Source organism: Rhodamnia argentea, chromosome 6 (assembly GCF_020921035.1).
Source record: "Rhodamnia argentea isolate NSW1041297 chromosome 6, ASM2092103v1, whole genome shotgun sequence".
NCBI classification, from domain to species: Eukaryota; Viridiplantae; Streptophyta; class Magnoliopsida; order Myrtales; family Myrtaceae; genus Rhodamnia; species Rhodamnia argentea.
Genome location: NC_063155.1, coordinates 27,395,580 through 27,412,170, shown reverse-complemented (window position 1 = coordinate 27,412,170; position 16,591 = coordinate 27,395,580). Strand labels below are relative to the sequence as shown.

Sequence of the window (16,591 nt, the reverse complement as noted above, 5' to 3'; positions counted from 1 at the left end):
TGGGAGCATATTTAATTAGTAGGCGATGTCAATTAGGACTCCATGATCCCAAGGAGGACCAATAGACATTTTGCCTAACTCAGGAAGGCCAAGTATGAGGGATTAACTTAAGTGGCCGACGCAGGAAGGTCGATCGACAGGAGAAACTTTGATCATTCTCTTCTGTTGTTCATAGCCCACCAAGTATGTATGGACTCTAACATAGTAACCCTAACTCAAGATACCCTAATCAACGGCGTTAATCTTCTGTCAGCACGAATATAATTGCCTTTTTCTCCAAGGCTGCCTTCAGCATAATGGGGAAAAGTAATCAGTACACTGAATAGAACTAAGAATTTGGCGAAGATGGAACCTGAAAAAAAGGGCAGGGAAAAGGATAAAAGGGAAGGGAAAAACCAAAGGCTTAGCTAAGTCCATTCGTAACGTTCCGCACAAGTTGCAGTGAACAAAACCCTCATAGGAAAGAAAGCAGCAGGCTGCGGTACATGGGGCGCCCGCAGACTAATGAATGGAATACCACGAGCGGTTTCTAGAGTTCCATATTACTAACCCTAGATTCAATTCATTATCATATCGTTCAGTTACACGGTCCGAACGGCAAGCTTTCATACGTGTTAAATATTATATACATTCGCTCTCTTCCCGTGTAATTTTTCGCGTTTTCCCTTAGCGGTTTCGACAGTAATGCGACCGGAACGAAGCGTAAATCGACTCTACGAACTCGATGATTTCCCTAATGATCGAGTTGGGGTTGCGTGGGAGGGACTGCTAAAGACCAGGAATTTCAATTGGGCACGACTTCGAGCGCTCTAGAAGGAGAGAACACAACAAAATAGGAGGGGCCAAAAAGAAAGAAAACCTTAAAAAAAGAGAGGGGCTTGTGCTGGCCACGCGCCTTGTAATAAAATATTGGAGCCCGCGACATTCCGTTGTGCTCTTCCCTACGTGCTTCCTCTCTTGTCCTTATCGTGATTCAGTCAACTTTTCCACAAGTCAAATTGAGTTGGTATTTGGTAACTAAAAATCGAAGCTGATCCATGCGATTTACCCGCTTTTTTTTCCATGCGTGTGGGATGGGAAAATGGCGGAAAGGAAATGATGTTGGTAATCTCAAGATGCAAATACATGACGAATTTTGTGGAAAGAAATCGGTCCCGTTCGACATGGCCGTCGCTTAATGTAATGGGTTCGGATGTGTTCTCTTCCATCTCCGAGCTCTTGATTGGCGGGTAACAAATATTTGTAACATCCACGTGCGAACTTCATGTGATAAGCTGGCAATTTCCAATACGAACTAACACATTTATACACGATTCCATGCAAAGCCGAAGGGGACATAAATAGACACGATTGTAGTGCAGCGTTTTTCCGTGACACAACTTGGCACGGTTAGAAAATCCGGTTCAAACACTTGAGCACAGGTTGTCGGGATGTTATGATGGACAAAATCGATCAAAATATGCAACATAAGAATGTGAAATTCAAATACCTACTCATATAAGATGCCATGTATGTCGTACATTCCACATCTCTTCTTGGTTCGCAACCAAAAAGACATTTGGAGAATTCGTGATCGAGTTGCTAGCTTGATAGTTTGGCAAGATTGTCGGTTATTTTTTACCACACGATCTCCCAATCAATGAGTGTTTTATATAAAACACTCCATGATGATATGTGAATCTACGGTTGAGATTGTACAGTCCCTAGTAGTACTGTGAGGAAAGTAGTTCCCTTTGTGAATATGGTTGTGCATGCAGGGAGTTGTTGGTTTGATAGTCTGACGATACTATCATGCGATAGTTCATAATTGATGAGTGCACTCTAGATTTTTTTCTTTTTATCAAGGAGTAACTCACTTTTGATAAAGAATAATGCTAAGAATATTCATATTAAATACCCAAAATATATTTATATAAGTGTATCATATTTAAGCACTTATTAGAAATTTGAGACGTTGCATGCCAGTCTCTATATAATTCTAATAATTTTATTATTCAATCAGAGAAAAAAAAAAGGAGACTATAATAAAGTGAGCTCTTAAGTAACTATGTCATAACTCAATAAGGAAAATCGGATACGTCATTTATCAGTCTCTACATCTATGGTGATATTAATTGTCAAAGGATCGGATAAAAAGGGAAAAAGACACGAGAGAATACCGAGTTTATCGCCCAAATTTTTCGCGACCCAGAAGGTTGCATAAGGAAACTTGGTTGGAAGGACCAACTCACTTAGCGAAAGTAAAAAAAAAAAAAAAAAAAAGGCGGTCAAGACATATTTTGATGCATTTTATATTTTTTGAGTAATGCTAAATACGTGAAGATTAATTTACAAAACGACGCGTGGAATTATAAGTAATCGTTTAATGTACATCCTATATACAATACTCAATACCTTTTATTGCTGAACAACACCCAAAAATAAAATGTTATCGTATTATTTGGTAAATTTATTTTTTTAGGAATCAATTTTTAGTAATGTCATATTCGTTTTTTTTTTTTTTTTTTGGGCAAACATAAAAGCAGCTACACTTTCCTTCCCATCTGTTTCACCAAACCCCACCTTTGCTAATAAATAGCCCCCCTCTTCTTCTTCTTCTCCTCCTCCTCCTCCATCTCATACTCTCTCTCTGCAACTTGGGGAGGAGAATCAGAATGAGCTGCAATGGGTGCAGAGTCCTCCGGAAAGGCTGCACCGAAGATTGCACCATCAGGCCTTGCCTCCAGTGGATCCAATCCCCCGTGTCGCAGGCCAACGCCACCATGTTCCTCGCCAAGTTCTACGGCCGCGCCGGCCTCATCAACCTCATTAATGCCGGCCCCGACCACCTCCGCCCAGGTATCAAATCCCTTCTTCTTTGAAGAGGACATAAAGGGAAGGAAATGATTCAAGCCTGAGTTGTGGTATAAAGGAAGATGCATTATTCGCGTTGCCACGGTCGAGGGTTGCTGACAGCGTCTTCCTTCTTGGACAGCCATTTTCAGGTCGTTGCTGTACGAGGCCTGTGGCCGGGTCGTCAACCCAATCTACGGCTCGGTCGGGCTCCTCTGCTCGGGCAATTGGGCCCAGTGCCAGTCCTCCGTCGAGGCGGTGCTCCAGGGCTCCTCCCAGTTCATGCAATCGCCTTCGCTCGACTCCACGGGGCCCCACCTCAAGCCCTGCGACATCCGCCACGTCCGGAAGATGTCTGGCCCCGGCGACCCCCAGAAGATCAGGACCAGGACCCGGTTCAAGCAGTCATCGAATCAGGCCAAGCCGGAGACGGACCCCGGCGAGCTGTTCGGCCATGCAGGGAGGAGCAAGTGGATCTACCCAGGCCCCATTTACGAGGAGACGAGCCTCGACTCGTGGGTGACGCACGGGGCGGCGGCGGCAGTGGCGAACTGGGACAGCGCGGAGGCCGAGAGCATCTTCTCGGTGGAGACCGTGGAGGCTTCACTGGCAAACATGGGCAAGCCGAACTGGATGCTGAGATTCGACCGGCCGGCGGAGGAGAGTCCGGAGAGTCAACTCCAGTTGGAGCTGAGCCTGCGCATCAAACCGTCGTCACATCCGAGCGAGCCCGCGTTGATCTGAGTGGTGGGCAGTTTTGAGACCGAGGTGTACTCAGCATTTCCATCTGGGTATAACCTTGGGAGTGCATTTGCTTATGGATTTTTCTTCTTCTTATTCTTCTTGGACTTATCCTTTTGTCGTCATTTTTAGTTTAATTCGTCATCGAGGTTTCAGTTTCGCGGTTCAAATTGTTCGGATTCATTGATCTTTGTGATGAGGCGACAGATTTCGATGCGTATATATAGCCGAAATATATCATTTAGGGAGTCGCTATCATGACAACCTGACAGATCTGTCGTTATTTCTGATCCTATGATTTTTCAGTTATGTCGTTATTTCTGATCCTATGATTTTTCAGTTAAGTGCTTTATGCAAAACACACGGTGATGATGTGTGGATCTACAATCAGAAATAACTGATTGTCATAAAAGCATTTCCCTATCGTTAATATCCACATTTCGTCTTCAAATTGAGAGTGGATTTGGCTCGGCTTTACAAACGAGCTTCGGAGAAATCCAAATACCTTTAGCCTAAGGGGTTTCGGAGAAATGCAAATAGTGATTGGTAAAAAAGTACTTTGAAAAACAATTTTGATCTAATTAGTGTTTGGCAAGAAAAATTTATAAATGAGCTTTCTTACAATATTTCTTTTTAAATAATATATTAATAAAAATAAAAATGGAAAATCAAACTTAGGGCAAACGCCAGCGACCGCTAACGAGCCATATCCGGCACCAATGGCAAACACCGCCGGGGGTCGAGCAGCCTCCGACAATGGTCTCATGGGTTGTGCTACCCCAAGTGGCTGCTGCCGAGGTCGCGCAACCTCAATAACGAGGCTTAAGGTCACGCAACCCCTCCCCCCACGGCCATTGCTTGCGCTCAAGTGGCCCATGTGACGACCACGGCAGCTTAGGATTTCATTTTCTTTTTTAAAATTATTTTAATAATAATTAAGGGACAAAATCGAAATTTGAAAGAAAAAGTGAAGATAATTTGGAAGAAAAAATCATGGCTCAATGTTTGGTCAAATGGTGAAAGCTCAAAGCTGGTCTCTACCTGCATTGAGCTTTCAGCATTCCCATGTCCAACTTTCATTCCAAAGCCCTTTTGAGAATGATTGCCAAACGCCCTGCATTTTTTCCAAGAGGCTTCGGGGCTCCCATGGGCTTCGGGAAAACTGAACCAAAACCCACCCTGGGACATATACTTAATACCTATAACTTGACCGAGGAGATACAGAATAAAACATCACCAGCCAGCCGGAAGGCATTCATTTTTCAGACATTTTCTTCCGGTAACGCTGCGAGTGATCGATTACGCAGAAACTCAAGCGATCCATCACTGCTTATCATATGACAAACGCTTTGCTTATCTCGAGAACCTGTCACGACACATCTGGTTCGGGGGTGCGGTGTGGCAGTGGGCTTTGGCTTACACTTAGAAGAAGGGCATGCGGTGGAGAGAGCGTGGACGACACGTGCTGCCCATGCAATAAAAGGGCATCGTCGTCGGAGTTCGGGAATTTCTGAGTTCCGCTTGGTGCGAGCTGCGGATTCTCTCGCGGACGCTTTTTTCTCACAGACCCCCAACATTTCTCGGGGGAGAGATGTTCGGAATCGGAATAGGTAGCGAGCAGCAAGTGTCGGGCTGAATCGCGATCCAACGCGACGTGCAGACAAGCGTCAAGAAGTTACAGTTGGTCACAAAATAATGCCAAGAAATACCAATTTGGATCGACATTCCACGTCTGGCTGAGTAAGTCACCGTCTTTAGATTGATCAATACGAAGGAAGCCATAAGAAATCGAGACTCAGGCCTTCCTTGCCCTTTTTCTCCACCCTTAGACGGCCTTCACTGGTATGGATTTGAGTTATAGATTTCGACCATTTGCGCGGCCGATGAGTAGATGAATGAGTGCTGCGACACTGTGGATTCCGCTGTTGTTGATTGTGCAAGACACAAAGTTATAAAGAGAGCTCAAGGTCCGAGTGCTTTTATAATTTGAGCCCATATTTTTTAATTGATAGTTTGAGCATATGTTCATGAATAGCTACTGCTATATATATTGTCTTTCATTTGCAATTGAGTGATGTAACGAGAAGTGTATGGTGCTAGTTATATTTGAATCCTCTATTAGACGTAACCCTAGTTTAAGGATGAACCCGGAAAAAACCTTGTATATCAATTTTCACGTTTTATTTCATTATGATTGCACGTCAATCCTAACAACCGGAAGTGTCGGCCGTGTTTGAAGTTTCTAGTGGCCAAAATTTCGGGATTGTCTTGGAGGATGAGCTTGGAGTGCTCCATGAAGGCGGCAAAGGGGGACACGTCGCGCGGCTCGGCTTGTAGCACAAGCAGCCCAATAGGTAGATTGTCCTCCGCTTGCACATGAAATGAAGGGTCGCAACGTAGATTGGGAATAAAATTAAGCTTGGCATTTGAACAAGATCGAGATTTGGAAAGCGCCAAGCTTGAATGGGAACACCAACCATGATTGGCATGAGAATGATGGTGTTAGAATGCATATGCGAGTTATGTTAGAGAAATCCCACAACAAAGAATTGGTGTAGTGTAAAGCAGCTAACATATTCTAGTTGACCCATATCTCCTTGGTTTAAGTTTTTGAGTGAATGTGGCCCATCTGGAATTTTTTTTTTTTTTTTTTTGTCAGAACCCAACTGGATATGTTAACAAGCTCGAACATTGGCTCTCTCTTAGTGATCTTCCCAATAAAAGATATCGTAATCGGACTTTTCATTTTTTTTTTTTTTTTTTTTTTTGTGATTTGTTTTCCAAACACGGAGAAAGATATGGAGGGGAATGATGAGAATATACGGCGGTAAGGAGCTCGGAAATGAAAGATTGGAAAGACAACCGAACAGATTAAAACGTGGATGACTTAGGATTATCAATTCCATTGCTCTCTTACGTTCGAAAAATAAGTACGTAGGTTTTTTGTTTGCGAGTGTTAAGGTTGGTGTAAGAAAGTGTAATGTTAAATAATCAAATATTGAAGAACCTTTAAATTGTTCGTTCACATCTCAATTGCTTAAACTTTTTAATCAGTGAAACTAGACCCACTATCGTTGGTGAGGAACATTATGAAACAGCACAAATAAATTTATACATTAATGAGTTCAAAATTCGCATTTACGCTCACTCTTGGTAATCTCCTCGTACCGAAGAGGGATTGAACTGTGGTTAGTCGAGGGTTCTTTTGCGGATCTTGTCGCAATGCCCTTCAAGCGTGAGTCTCGGAATTGAACAGCTACGATGCGGAGAACCGAAGCACCTAACCACAAGATCTTTCCTCATCTCACGTTGAGGAACTTAACATGACCGTATCCTAGTGAACTAAATCATAACGGATGCAACGTTCGATGGCTAAATCTATACTGCTGAATTGGTGGTGAAATGTGCAAGTCCAATCGCCTTTTGTAATTAAATATTGTCTAAGAACTACTAGACTCGTAAAGTCTAGTTTCATTAAAGATAGCGCTGAGCAAAAGAATCTATTTCGTTATAACATATAAAGTCTATTTCTCTCGATAAATATCTAATATTGAACGCTTATATCACTTGACGTGCTGACGTGGCGTCACTTATCCAATAAGGCATCCTCGGCAAACGATAACACTTTTACTTCCTACGATTGAATGATTGATGCAGCATCAATATCGCCCAACGTGGCTTTTATCTTACATGGATTATGTTATCTGTACTTTCTGGGTCCCATGCTGTTAAACGTGGCTTCAGGGGGAGTTCAATGAGTAATGAAGATGAACAATATGGGCCGAATGACATCAAGATGGATGATTGGGCCCATGGGCTCCCTATAACCCAACAAGGCAGGGGTGCGTACCATATATAGGCCCAACAAGTATGAAGGATCTACCCAGAAAGCTCAATATATGTACTTCTATATCATTCTTTAAGGGAGAAATTCCTCTTTTGGTCTCTCAGACTACTGTCAACATCAAGTTATGACAATGACTCAAACTACTGTCAAATTTGGACCCAAAAAAAAAAAAAAAAAACTACTGTCAAATGAATCCACGGGCTACTTTTGTCATCCAGCATTTAAGGGTGCGTTTGTTTCGCTGAAAATGAATTGTTTGGAAAAACATCGAACGTTTGTATTGCTTCCAAAAAAAAAATGAATAAAAGAATTTTCTTGTGCACGAAAATGTTCAGACATAAATTTTTATCAATAATGGAAACGTTTATTATTGACTAATTATTTTGATGGATATAAATGAATTATTTTTTGGAAAATACGTTCTAAATCATTCATTTTGCTCGAAACAAACAGAGCCTAAAAGTGAGAACCGTCGTCAATTGCCACTCTCCACTGCTCTCCGCTATCTAAATATAGTCGGTTGATTTCCAAACCCACAAAAACAAAAAAGAAGTAACTGCGTCTTTCTACCGAGGAAACTGTTTATCATTTGCAAATTTTAAGGGGCTCGGTATTGAATGAAAGCCAAATCGGATGGCAAATGCAAAGAGCAGAGTCGTTCCAGAGTGCACTGAAATTCTCGTACGCTTGGAACTGCTGGACATATCCTAAATCAACCCCAAAATTAGTGGATTATCCTAATTATCTCCGACACCGCATGTCGATCTAGGCCCCGAAGTCAGCAAATATCAATCGAGGTTGCGTCTCATCTTAAAAAAACGCGTGTGAATGCATGGTCTCCGGAGGACCTATAACCGTTGACTTCAATCTTCAAATGTGCATTTTGGCCAAAGAAAAAGGAAACATTAACGCAGTAATCCAGGTTGCCGGTTTGAACATGTGTGATGTGAATGCAGAGTGACGAGGCATACCAGTTGCTGTTGAAACCTTCACTTTTTTTGGGATTTCTTCTGTGAAGAGAAAGTCGAGCACTGGCCCAACGCCAGCATCAGCAGCACTAGCACCTTAGTCGCTGCACTACTAGTCCAACCTTCTGTGTTTGACTCAGCCTCACTACAGATCTTTGGCAGGAAGCGAGCAGAACAAGTTGGGAGCACCATTCAGTGGCGTCAAAAGGAAAATTAGGAACTTGTCATTTTCATTCCCCCAACTACCCAAAATATCCCAACAGAAGTGCCGGACCCAGAAAGACCCATCTTCTACTATTCTCCCACCGTCAACCTGGGAGCTTATTAGGACTTCTAACAAGTGGAAATAACAAAGATCATCTCATATCCCTAAATTATCATCAAATGAGATGAGAAAAAAAAAAAAAACCAAAGCACAAAAAACTAGAGTCTTATAATAACCCACCGAGAAACGGATCCTCAGATCATAACAAGTCGAAACTCCTTGGGTTTTTCTGTAACTCTAATATGCATTCGCAACGCACAAAACCTTGAAAGTTTCACCTTTGACAAGCGAGATGGCGTAAAAACCCTGCTTCATTAAAACAAAGGGTATCACATTACAGCAAACAAGACATTGCTAGGACAAAGAGCAACAACATCGTCTGAAAACTTTGCATTAACCTTTGGACGGCTCTAATGGCACAAGAAAACCCAAAGGATCCTCACCTTCCAAAAATGCTTTCATCCTTCTCATCTCTCTCGCTCTCTCTCTCTTTCTCTCTTCAATACTCCACAAACAAATCAGAATAAGCTCATTGGCAGAAAAAGAACCAAAAAAAAAAAAAACACTCCTCTCAAGCGCTCAAATTAGAGAGAGCCCCAAGCATATTCTAAAAGACTAACATTTAATGACATCAGTGATACCGATTCCTAGCTACAAAACTTAGGTGCAGGCAATATTAATAGGTCGCTCTTCCATCCAATGGCCGAATTCATCGTTTCCAATGTCAAAGTCAAAATCAGGGAGCTCGCTCATCTCATTTCCAAATCCGAACATTTGGAAGTCATCTGTTCCGCAAAAATCATCCACGAGCTGCCCAAAGTCATCCATGAGTAGCATATCAAAGTCATTTCCCAAGCTCAAGTCCTGCACAGCTTGACCAGGCATCAACATCTCCTCCAGACATTCGATTCGGGTGAGCGGTTGCTGCTTGGGATCAGTATTAACGCTTCTCTTCGTCGAAACATTACAGCTTTCAGACGCATTTGAGGCTGACATGCCTGAGCCAAGGACGGATGATGGGGAGGTGCGTGAGGATGCACTCACTGAATTTTCTGAGGCGATAGGTTTGTTCATGGACAGAGAGGTTTCTGAAGAGGAGGTTTTTGTCTTCTTCTCATCAGAGGCCTTGGCTGTAGCTTCGAACTCAAGCCTCTTGGCCTCATAAGCCTTAGCAGCCTCCTCAGGAGTATTGTAAGTGCCCAACCAAATTCGAGTTCCCCGGCGGAATGGGTCTCTGATCTCCGCAGCCCATTTGCCCCATTTCCTTTGCCTGACCCCCTTATACCGTAAATCTGCCCGTCTTCTCTTTAAGATTAGATCACCTTTCTCACCAAGCTTTCTCTTCTTATGAACGCTATTGACATTATCAATGGTATCTCGAGATGAACTTTCAGCATCGATAACATTAGGGTGCACAACAGGAAGTGGAAGATCAATGAGGCGAACAAAGAGCTTCTTATCAATTTCATCCGATTCATCCTCACTAGAGGACAGATCGGTGGCATCGGGATCTCTACAGAACACACGGATCTTTCTCACCATTCTGGAATCTCTCACTTTCTTGAGGGAAGAACTTTTGTCAAACAGTTGACAGGACCCAGACATTGGCAGAGGAAAATGCTAAAACCCTCAACAAAAACCCCTCGAGTATCCACAAGCAAAATTTTCAATTTAACAACAGGAAGCGGGTGCTTCTCTCAAGATCACAAAAGGTGTCTACTGTCTAGTTGTTTAATTAAGAACAACCATCAAGAACAAGAACGGATTGGAAAATGGCTTTATGCGAAACCCCCCAAAACCCTCTTCTCCAGAACACCTCCTGCAAAAACCCACCCAAAACCCAACTTCAGATTAAAACCCAAAAATCAACGCTAATCAACAAAACTATAACATGAAACTTGCACAAATTCACAAACAAAGATAACAAGAACCCACATACCTTTTTGGTCTCAACCGCATGGAAACAGAGGACGAGACCAGATTCAACCTCTGCCAGAAGCAGCAGAGCGTGCAGCAAGCAACGGTTACGAACAGATCATAGGCCGAACAAGAAGGCGTCGATGAAGAAAGAGAGTACTGAAGTAGGGCCCCGGTAAATCCCAACTCAAAACCAGCCGACATAAATCCCAAAACTCAACCGCCCCTTTTCTCGGTTCAACCTCTCTAGTGCTCTCGCTGTTGAGACAGAAAGCAGTAGGCGGAAAAAGGGTCGCATCAGATCGTGATCGACATAGTAGCAGGAACAAAGAGATCAACCGATCCTTACAGGATCAGATATCCACGGCCAAGACTACGTTTTCATCTCTCTAGAACGAGACAAAAATGTCTCCCCCGAGTTATGTTATCCATTACCTTCGCAGAAGCAGAGTTAAAACATATTCCTAAGACGTCACATCACGCGAAAGCCTCGCAGATCTTAACTCAGACGGTGAAAAACAGAGCCAAACAAAAACACTTCAAGCGAGAAAGAAGAGAGGGGAAAACAAGAAACCTCTTAACTTACCCAGAAGAACAAGACCAGCGTGGTCTAACTCAGCGTCCCTCGGCGATGATGAAGTTGTGATGATGTTTCGGAGCTCGCTTCCCTGTTCTTGCTCCTGCTAGTGCCCGCTTCCACACTGGCTCTTGTTGCTTCTAGTTCATTGCCGCTCGCTTCACCTTTTTCTGAGCGGTCAAAACGCCATTAAAGACAAGGCGTGGAAAGGAGGAGAATAAAAGAGTAAAGAGATTTGCGAGGATGGAGTGTCAGGAAAAGAAGAAATCAAAAGGAGAGAAGATGAGAACCCGGAATTAAGTATATGCTGAGGCCTATGTGTTGTCGTGGCCTAGGGGGAGTCATCCACATCCATGGCGCATGACATCTCACCTAATTGCATCATGCCTTTTTTGATGCCATGAACCCCACTAACGCTCTGGAAGTGAGTCGAATCCCATTTTGTTGGTTCTTTTTCTTTTTCAGCCTTTGCAATTTTGTTATGGAGGACTATTTCAGGAGGCTGAGGTCAAAGTCTGCACAGGTAAAAGGGGTTGCCGCACACTTTCCTTGACTTCTTTTTGTTTTGCCGATAGATTTTCGTTTAATATGAAAAAAATAAAAGATACATAACTTCAACATAAAAACACAAAGTCGACAAAGTAAAAAAAGTTAAAAAATGAATCAGCATAGACCCATTGATCTTTCGTAGCATCAAAGTACAAACGGTAATCACTCACCGAATCTCACATTATCATTAATAATGAGCACACGCAAAAAATTTTCTCTTCGGTAGCTACGATTTTATCAAAAGGCGGTATGCACCTAGATTCAACGTCTTCAGTACCATTATCGTATAATATAGAGACAATAACGTGACCGGCATAACGAAGAACGATGAGAATGGGGTTCTCATCGGAGCAGACCTTGGAGCAGTCCCAACCGGAGCGGTGACAACTGCAAACTACACAACATATTATCAATGGTGCTGGTTGCTATGTGGGGGAAAAGGATCTGAAGCCCTCATCAATCACCAAGAAATGGACGAGGGTCAAAACAACGACCACGTGGCTAGGCGGATGTTGCCAATTCGCCACGACTCTTCTTTGATTTCCCTTTTTTTGGTCTTTTTTCCTCTCTAGATGTGGACTGGTGACCTTGACCTCGACGTTTGAAAATTACAGCCGAGTGCTCTCTTGGTCGTTGCCTTGTTGGATCCTTCCATATCTACACTTAGATAAAGCTTAATCAAAATCATCAATCATTGCAGGTATTATGCTTTATAGAATGGGCAAGCATAGTTTCAGAACGTGGCCATCCATCAATTTTGATTATTATCCACGATGCAATAATCACAATTGTAAACTAACGTCGCAAAACTACAATTCCTCTCCAAAGGTATCTAAGGATAAAATAGTCCCGAGAATAATCAAGAGTGACAAAAGGTCGTGCACATGGCGGGCGGGCGGGAGGAAACGTACATGCACCGGCATGCATGCATACATACATACAACATACAACATACATACATGCAAGCATGTAGGGATGAGAACAATTCAAAACAAAAGGAAAAGAAGAAAAAGTGAAAGGCCAAAACGTAAACAGAGAAAAGGAAGAAACAGGGAGCGCACGTGCTTGTTGACCACAATACAATGACCCCGAGTTGGGGGTGGACCGACCAATGAAAGGATTGCTTCGGCTTCCCGCCAAATGGCGCCGGCGTGGCAATAACGACCGCTCCTTTCCCGCCAAATTACCTACTCTCTCCTTGGGGACGGAGCGACGCGTGTCCCTGAGGTGACAGGTGGCGACAAGCTCTTGGGCTTGTCGGGGCGATCAGTAGCTAGGTTTGGTAGGCCTGCTACGTTCGTGGAAATTTCGAGGTTACACACTGATTGTTTCTTCTTTTAATATTTCCAAGCCTTTCGTGTTTTTTACCAAAAAAAAAAAAAAAAAAAGAGAATATAGAAAAGTAGAATTTGATATAGATGACCACGAGGATGACTTAAATTCGTGCCTAATAGTTGTAAAAACATATGTAAACAAATTTATGCCTAAACTATTATTTGTCTTGATCCTAGTCAGGAATTTTACCACGAGTTTGAAACTTTGGCTAGGAAGGCCAGCAAGAGGTACGGAAAAATTTGAACTCAAGATTTATTGCTTTGATACTCATCAAGAAAAATGTGAAATCACTGCTAATTTTTTAAAAAATTTAAAACTGGGTGTGATCTAGTATCCAAAATAATCTAGCGAGAAAAACATATGTGATAGGAGCAGGAGTCAGATGATATATACCCCAGATGTAATCGTCCAAAAAATTCATCAAGCGGGGATCATAAATTAAGAATGAATAGATCGATGATGTCTCGCTTGATAGTTGTATTTACACGCTCTTTCATAAATACGTGGTCACATGAAAGTTCTTGGAATATTCGACATTACTTGATGATGGCATTTATATGCTCTTTCATGTGAGTGGGGTCGTCCTACTTGGTTAAGATTTTTGCTTCTGCCCATTGGCGTGGGCGTCCACTCGTTCAATCAAATTTTCACATACCACTCCTAATCTGGGTTGCACACAAGAGGAGATGTTGAAACATCTCATATCGCTTAACATCGATATTTCTATAATATTTATATACACACGATCTCTCTCTATTTATTAATTTAAATTTGTGGGCTAAGACTTTCGAATGAGTAACTAACACATCTCCATTTATTTTCTTCATTTCTATTCGGACCGGCAGTCTAGCACCAATTATTGACCTAAATTTTGAACCGGAGTGGGTCTTTGCCGTGTGGGAAATAGCACGTCTATCGCTAGCTCTGCTAGTCAAATGCTCACACGGTCCAAAGCAAGAAGATGCCATTATCAACGTCAAACTCGTGGCATAAATAGACGGAGGAACCATCCTCCACGCCACGCTACGTTCTTTGTTTAGTCGTCTCCGGTCCAATCTAACGTTGGACGCAAGATTCTAGTCCTAGCTACGCGATAACTTCCAAATTCATCCTAGAGTAGGGCTCTGAAATTCTAATCTTTTTATCTAACCGGGTATTTCGTGGACTAAATGGCGCTACTTTCTTACTTTAGCGAGTATGAAAATCCAAGTTTCATCGTTGTCCGATGTAAGTTTTTGAGTCAACGAAAAATGAATTTCATAATAAATCCGAGGTGGATGACTTGTCTTTAATATCGCCATAAGGCAAAACTTCCAGGAGTCCTATAGATACGCGCTTCTATTAGGGCAAATTCGAGTCGAGATCGTGGATCGTGAGGGTGAGGAAGCCAAATTATAAGGAGCTTAGTTTGGCGCGCTAAGATAAGAAAATAAAGAGGAAGATGAAGCGGTGGCAAAAATAGGAGGAGGAAGGAAAGTTAAGGCTCCGTTTAAGAAATATTCGCTTATATCACTTAAAATAATCGATCGATAAATTTTGTTTTATTATCGATATCAATTTATGTCTAAATAATTTTGTGGAAGATGATTGTCAGAATCATTAATTTTTTTTTCTAAATGAACAATAGTCATTATGTTTCTCTATTTCTGTTTCATACCTTTTTCTCTCGAATAGATTTGGAACAGAAACCCGTTTAATAACGCGATTTCATTTTTCTATTTCTGGAACAATACTTTGTTCTAGAGACAAGTTTGGAACAGAAATAAAAAAGTTAAAATTTTTAGCTTTTCTGTTTCTAGAACATAAATGAAAAATAAGAATTCTTCTTATCACCTACTGCCTCTCTCTCACGTTTGTGATCCGCCAATCATCGTTACGCCGTTCGCCGACCCGCCATTCACCGATCAACAGCAACCCTATATATTTTATGATGTTATCAAACGAATTTATGTTTCCAGGATAAAAAATTTGTATCGTTATCAAACACGTTAACCGCTTAGAAATTCGTCGAGAAGCTTAAAAAAAAAAAACCATTGCAATTTCCTGCTCAAACCAAGACGTCACTTTCAATCCGCGCTGATTGAGTGCAAATTTCTCTAATTTAGTGTCATCTTCACGGTCTTCAGGTAGCTGTGTTTCTTTTTATTTCATGGGTCGCAATTATCCGATTTAATTACGGACGTAATTTCTTAAGATCTTCGTAGTCAACAAAGAAATCAGTTGGGCTTACTTCTGAAGGGCTTAGCCCAAAGGAAAATGCAGACCAGAGCACGAGTCGTCACGTGTCAAAATATGACCCTGCATCTTCTATTTCCCGATTAATTTATGTAATCAAATTCGCTGCATAAATCTTCTTGCTAAGCTTCGTTGATTTCAAGAATATCCAAAGAGAATAGGCCTCCATTTACTTGGCGAAAAACAGTGATTTGAAAAATATTTTCCTAAAAATGATCTCTTACGTCGCTCGAAATAATCTGTGAATGGAATATATTATCATTACCGGCTACGCTTTTTGTCCAAACATTTTCGAGGATGATAAAAATATTTTATCTTTGTTCAACTTTTGCAAGCGATTTATTTTTAGTAAAATAATTTTTAAATCATTCATTTTTTCACGATATAAATGAAACCTAGATTTTTCGCCAATCAAATGCCGCCGCCATGCTCGCTCATATTCAATTTATTGCACAAGATGCAAAATAAATGGTACTCAATCGATTGAAAAGGAGGGTCCAAGATCCAACCGTAAAGCTCGGGATCTCAAATGCACTCATTCGTAATTATTTTTCACGGATAGACTTATCCATCCGTGTCGAATTGCATGCGAGTGTGGAGGCATTGAACCGCAGCCCAATTTATATTGTTGGCGAGGGAAAATGACATAAAATAATGGAATGATAATATTGATCATTATCATGTAGTCCATTAATTAGTTTGAGCATGTACCAAAAATTTAAGAATCACGTGAACATATTAAAAGTTCGTGAACCACATTGCTCATTTGATTAACGTTCGTAAATCTCATTGATCAAATTAAAAGTTTATGTATTGATTTATACATAAGATCAAAGTTCCCGAATCATCTGTGCCATCGTCCTATTTTGGCAACGATCGCACGCGAGTGCTTCCTCCTTGTCCACGAAAGTCGTTTGATCTTTATACTCTGAATTATAGGAAACTTCTGTCATAACCTCCTTCGTTTGTATTTTGGCAGTCATTATCAATTCCTAGCGACTTTGGCTGTAATAGGTGAGGCAATGCATGATCGCTTATTTCGGTCACGTGATCAAATTCGCAGGCCTTTGCACGTGCTTAGTGAAAATGCCATTGGACGACTTAGTGTAGTGGTTGTCCCAATATTCTGAAAGCTGACTTTGCGGTGCATAAAATTAAGCACGTGTCGTGAAGAATATGTCCTCATTTTGATCGTGTCAGTCCAGCATTTATATAAATACGGGTAAGACATTCCGTCTCTACTTTTCAATGCTTTAGTGCTAGGATTATATTCAATGGAGTGATGAGGCATGGTAAGGGGCGTCGTAACGTGGTTCATATTTCCT

At 41.7% G+C, this 16,591-nt stretch overlaps 2 protein-coding genes across 3 annotated transcripts; one reads left to right on the top strand and one right to left on the bottom strand.

Annotated features, from left to right (window-relative positions):
• The first annotated feature begins 1,182 nt into the window (after nt 1-1,182).
• On the top strand, nt 1,183-3,590 carry LOC115756151 (LOB domain-containing protein 40-like). The gene is made up of 3 exons (XM_048280752.1): nt 1,183-1,229; nt 2,579-2,838; nt 2,975-3,590. Exons 1-3 carry the CDS (start codon nt 1,183-1,185, stop codon nt 3,574-3,576), a joined length of 909 nt encoding a protein of 302 aa, XP_048136709.1. The 3' UTR covers nt 3,577-3,590.
• A 5,362-nt stretch (nt 3,591-8,952) lies between these two features.
• Nucleotides 8,953-11,428, bottom strand: LOC115727030 (ethylene-responsive transcription factor ERF118-like). Of its 2 annotated transcripts, none has more exons than XM_048281126.1 (3): nt 11,157-11,428; nt 10,593-10,955; nt 8,953-10,472 (listed from the first exon to the last, which is right to left on the bottom strand). In XM_048281126.1, exon 3 carries the CDS (start codon nt 10,256-10,258, stop codon nt 9,314-9,316), a length of 945 nt encoding a protein of 314 aa, XP_048137083.1. In that variant the 5' UTR covers nt 10,259-10,472; nt 10,593-10,955; nt 11,157-11,428; the 3' UTR covers nt 8,953-9,313. The 2 variants fall into 2 exon arrangements, with proteins under 2 accessions (XP_048137083.1, XP_030513006.1); XM_030657146.2 differs by having other exon boundaries at nt 10,593-10,828.
• Between the last annotated feature and the right edge of the window lie 5,163 nt (nt 11,429-16,591).

Excerpts from the sequence above, each read along its gene's own strand:
- LOC115756151 (XM_048280752.1), top strand. The coding sequence starts at position 1,183 with ATGGGTTCGGATGTGTTCTCTTCCATCTCCGAGCTCTTGATTGGCGG. Across the intron at positions 1,230-2,578 it reads TCCGAGCTCTTGATTGGCGG|CCCCCCTCTTCTTCTTCTTC; the intron begins GTAACAAATATT and ends GCTAATAAATAG. Across the intron at positions 2,839-2,974 it reads CCCCGACCACCTCCGCCCAG|CCATTTTCAGGTCGTTGCTG; the intron begins GTATCAAATCCC and ends CTTCTTGGACAG.
- LOC115727030 (XM_048281126.1), bottom strand. The coding sequence starts at position 10,258 with ATGTCTGGGTCCTGTCAACTGTTTGACAAAAGTTCTTCCCTCAAGAAA.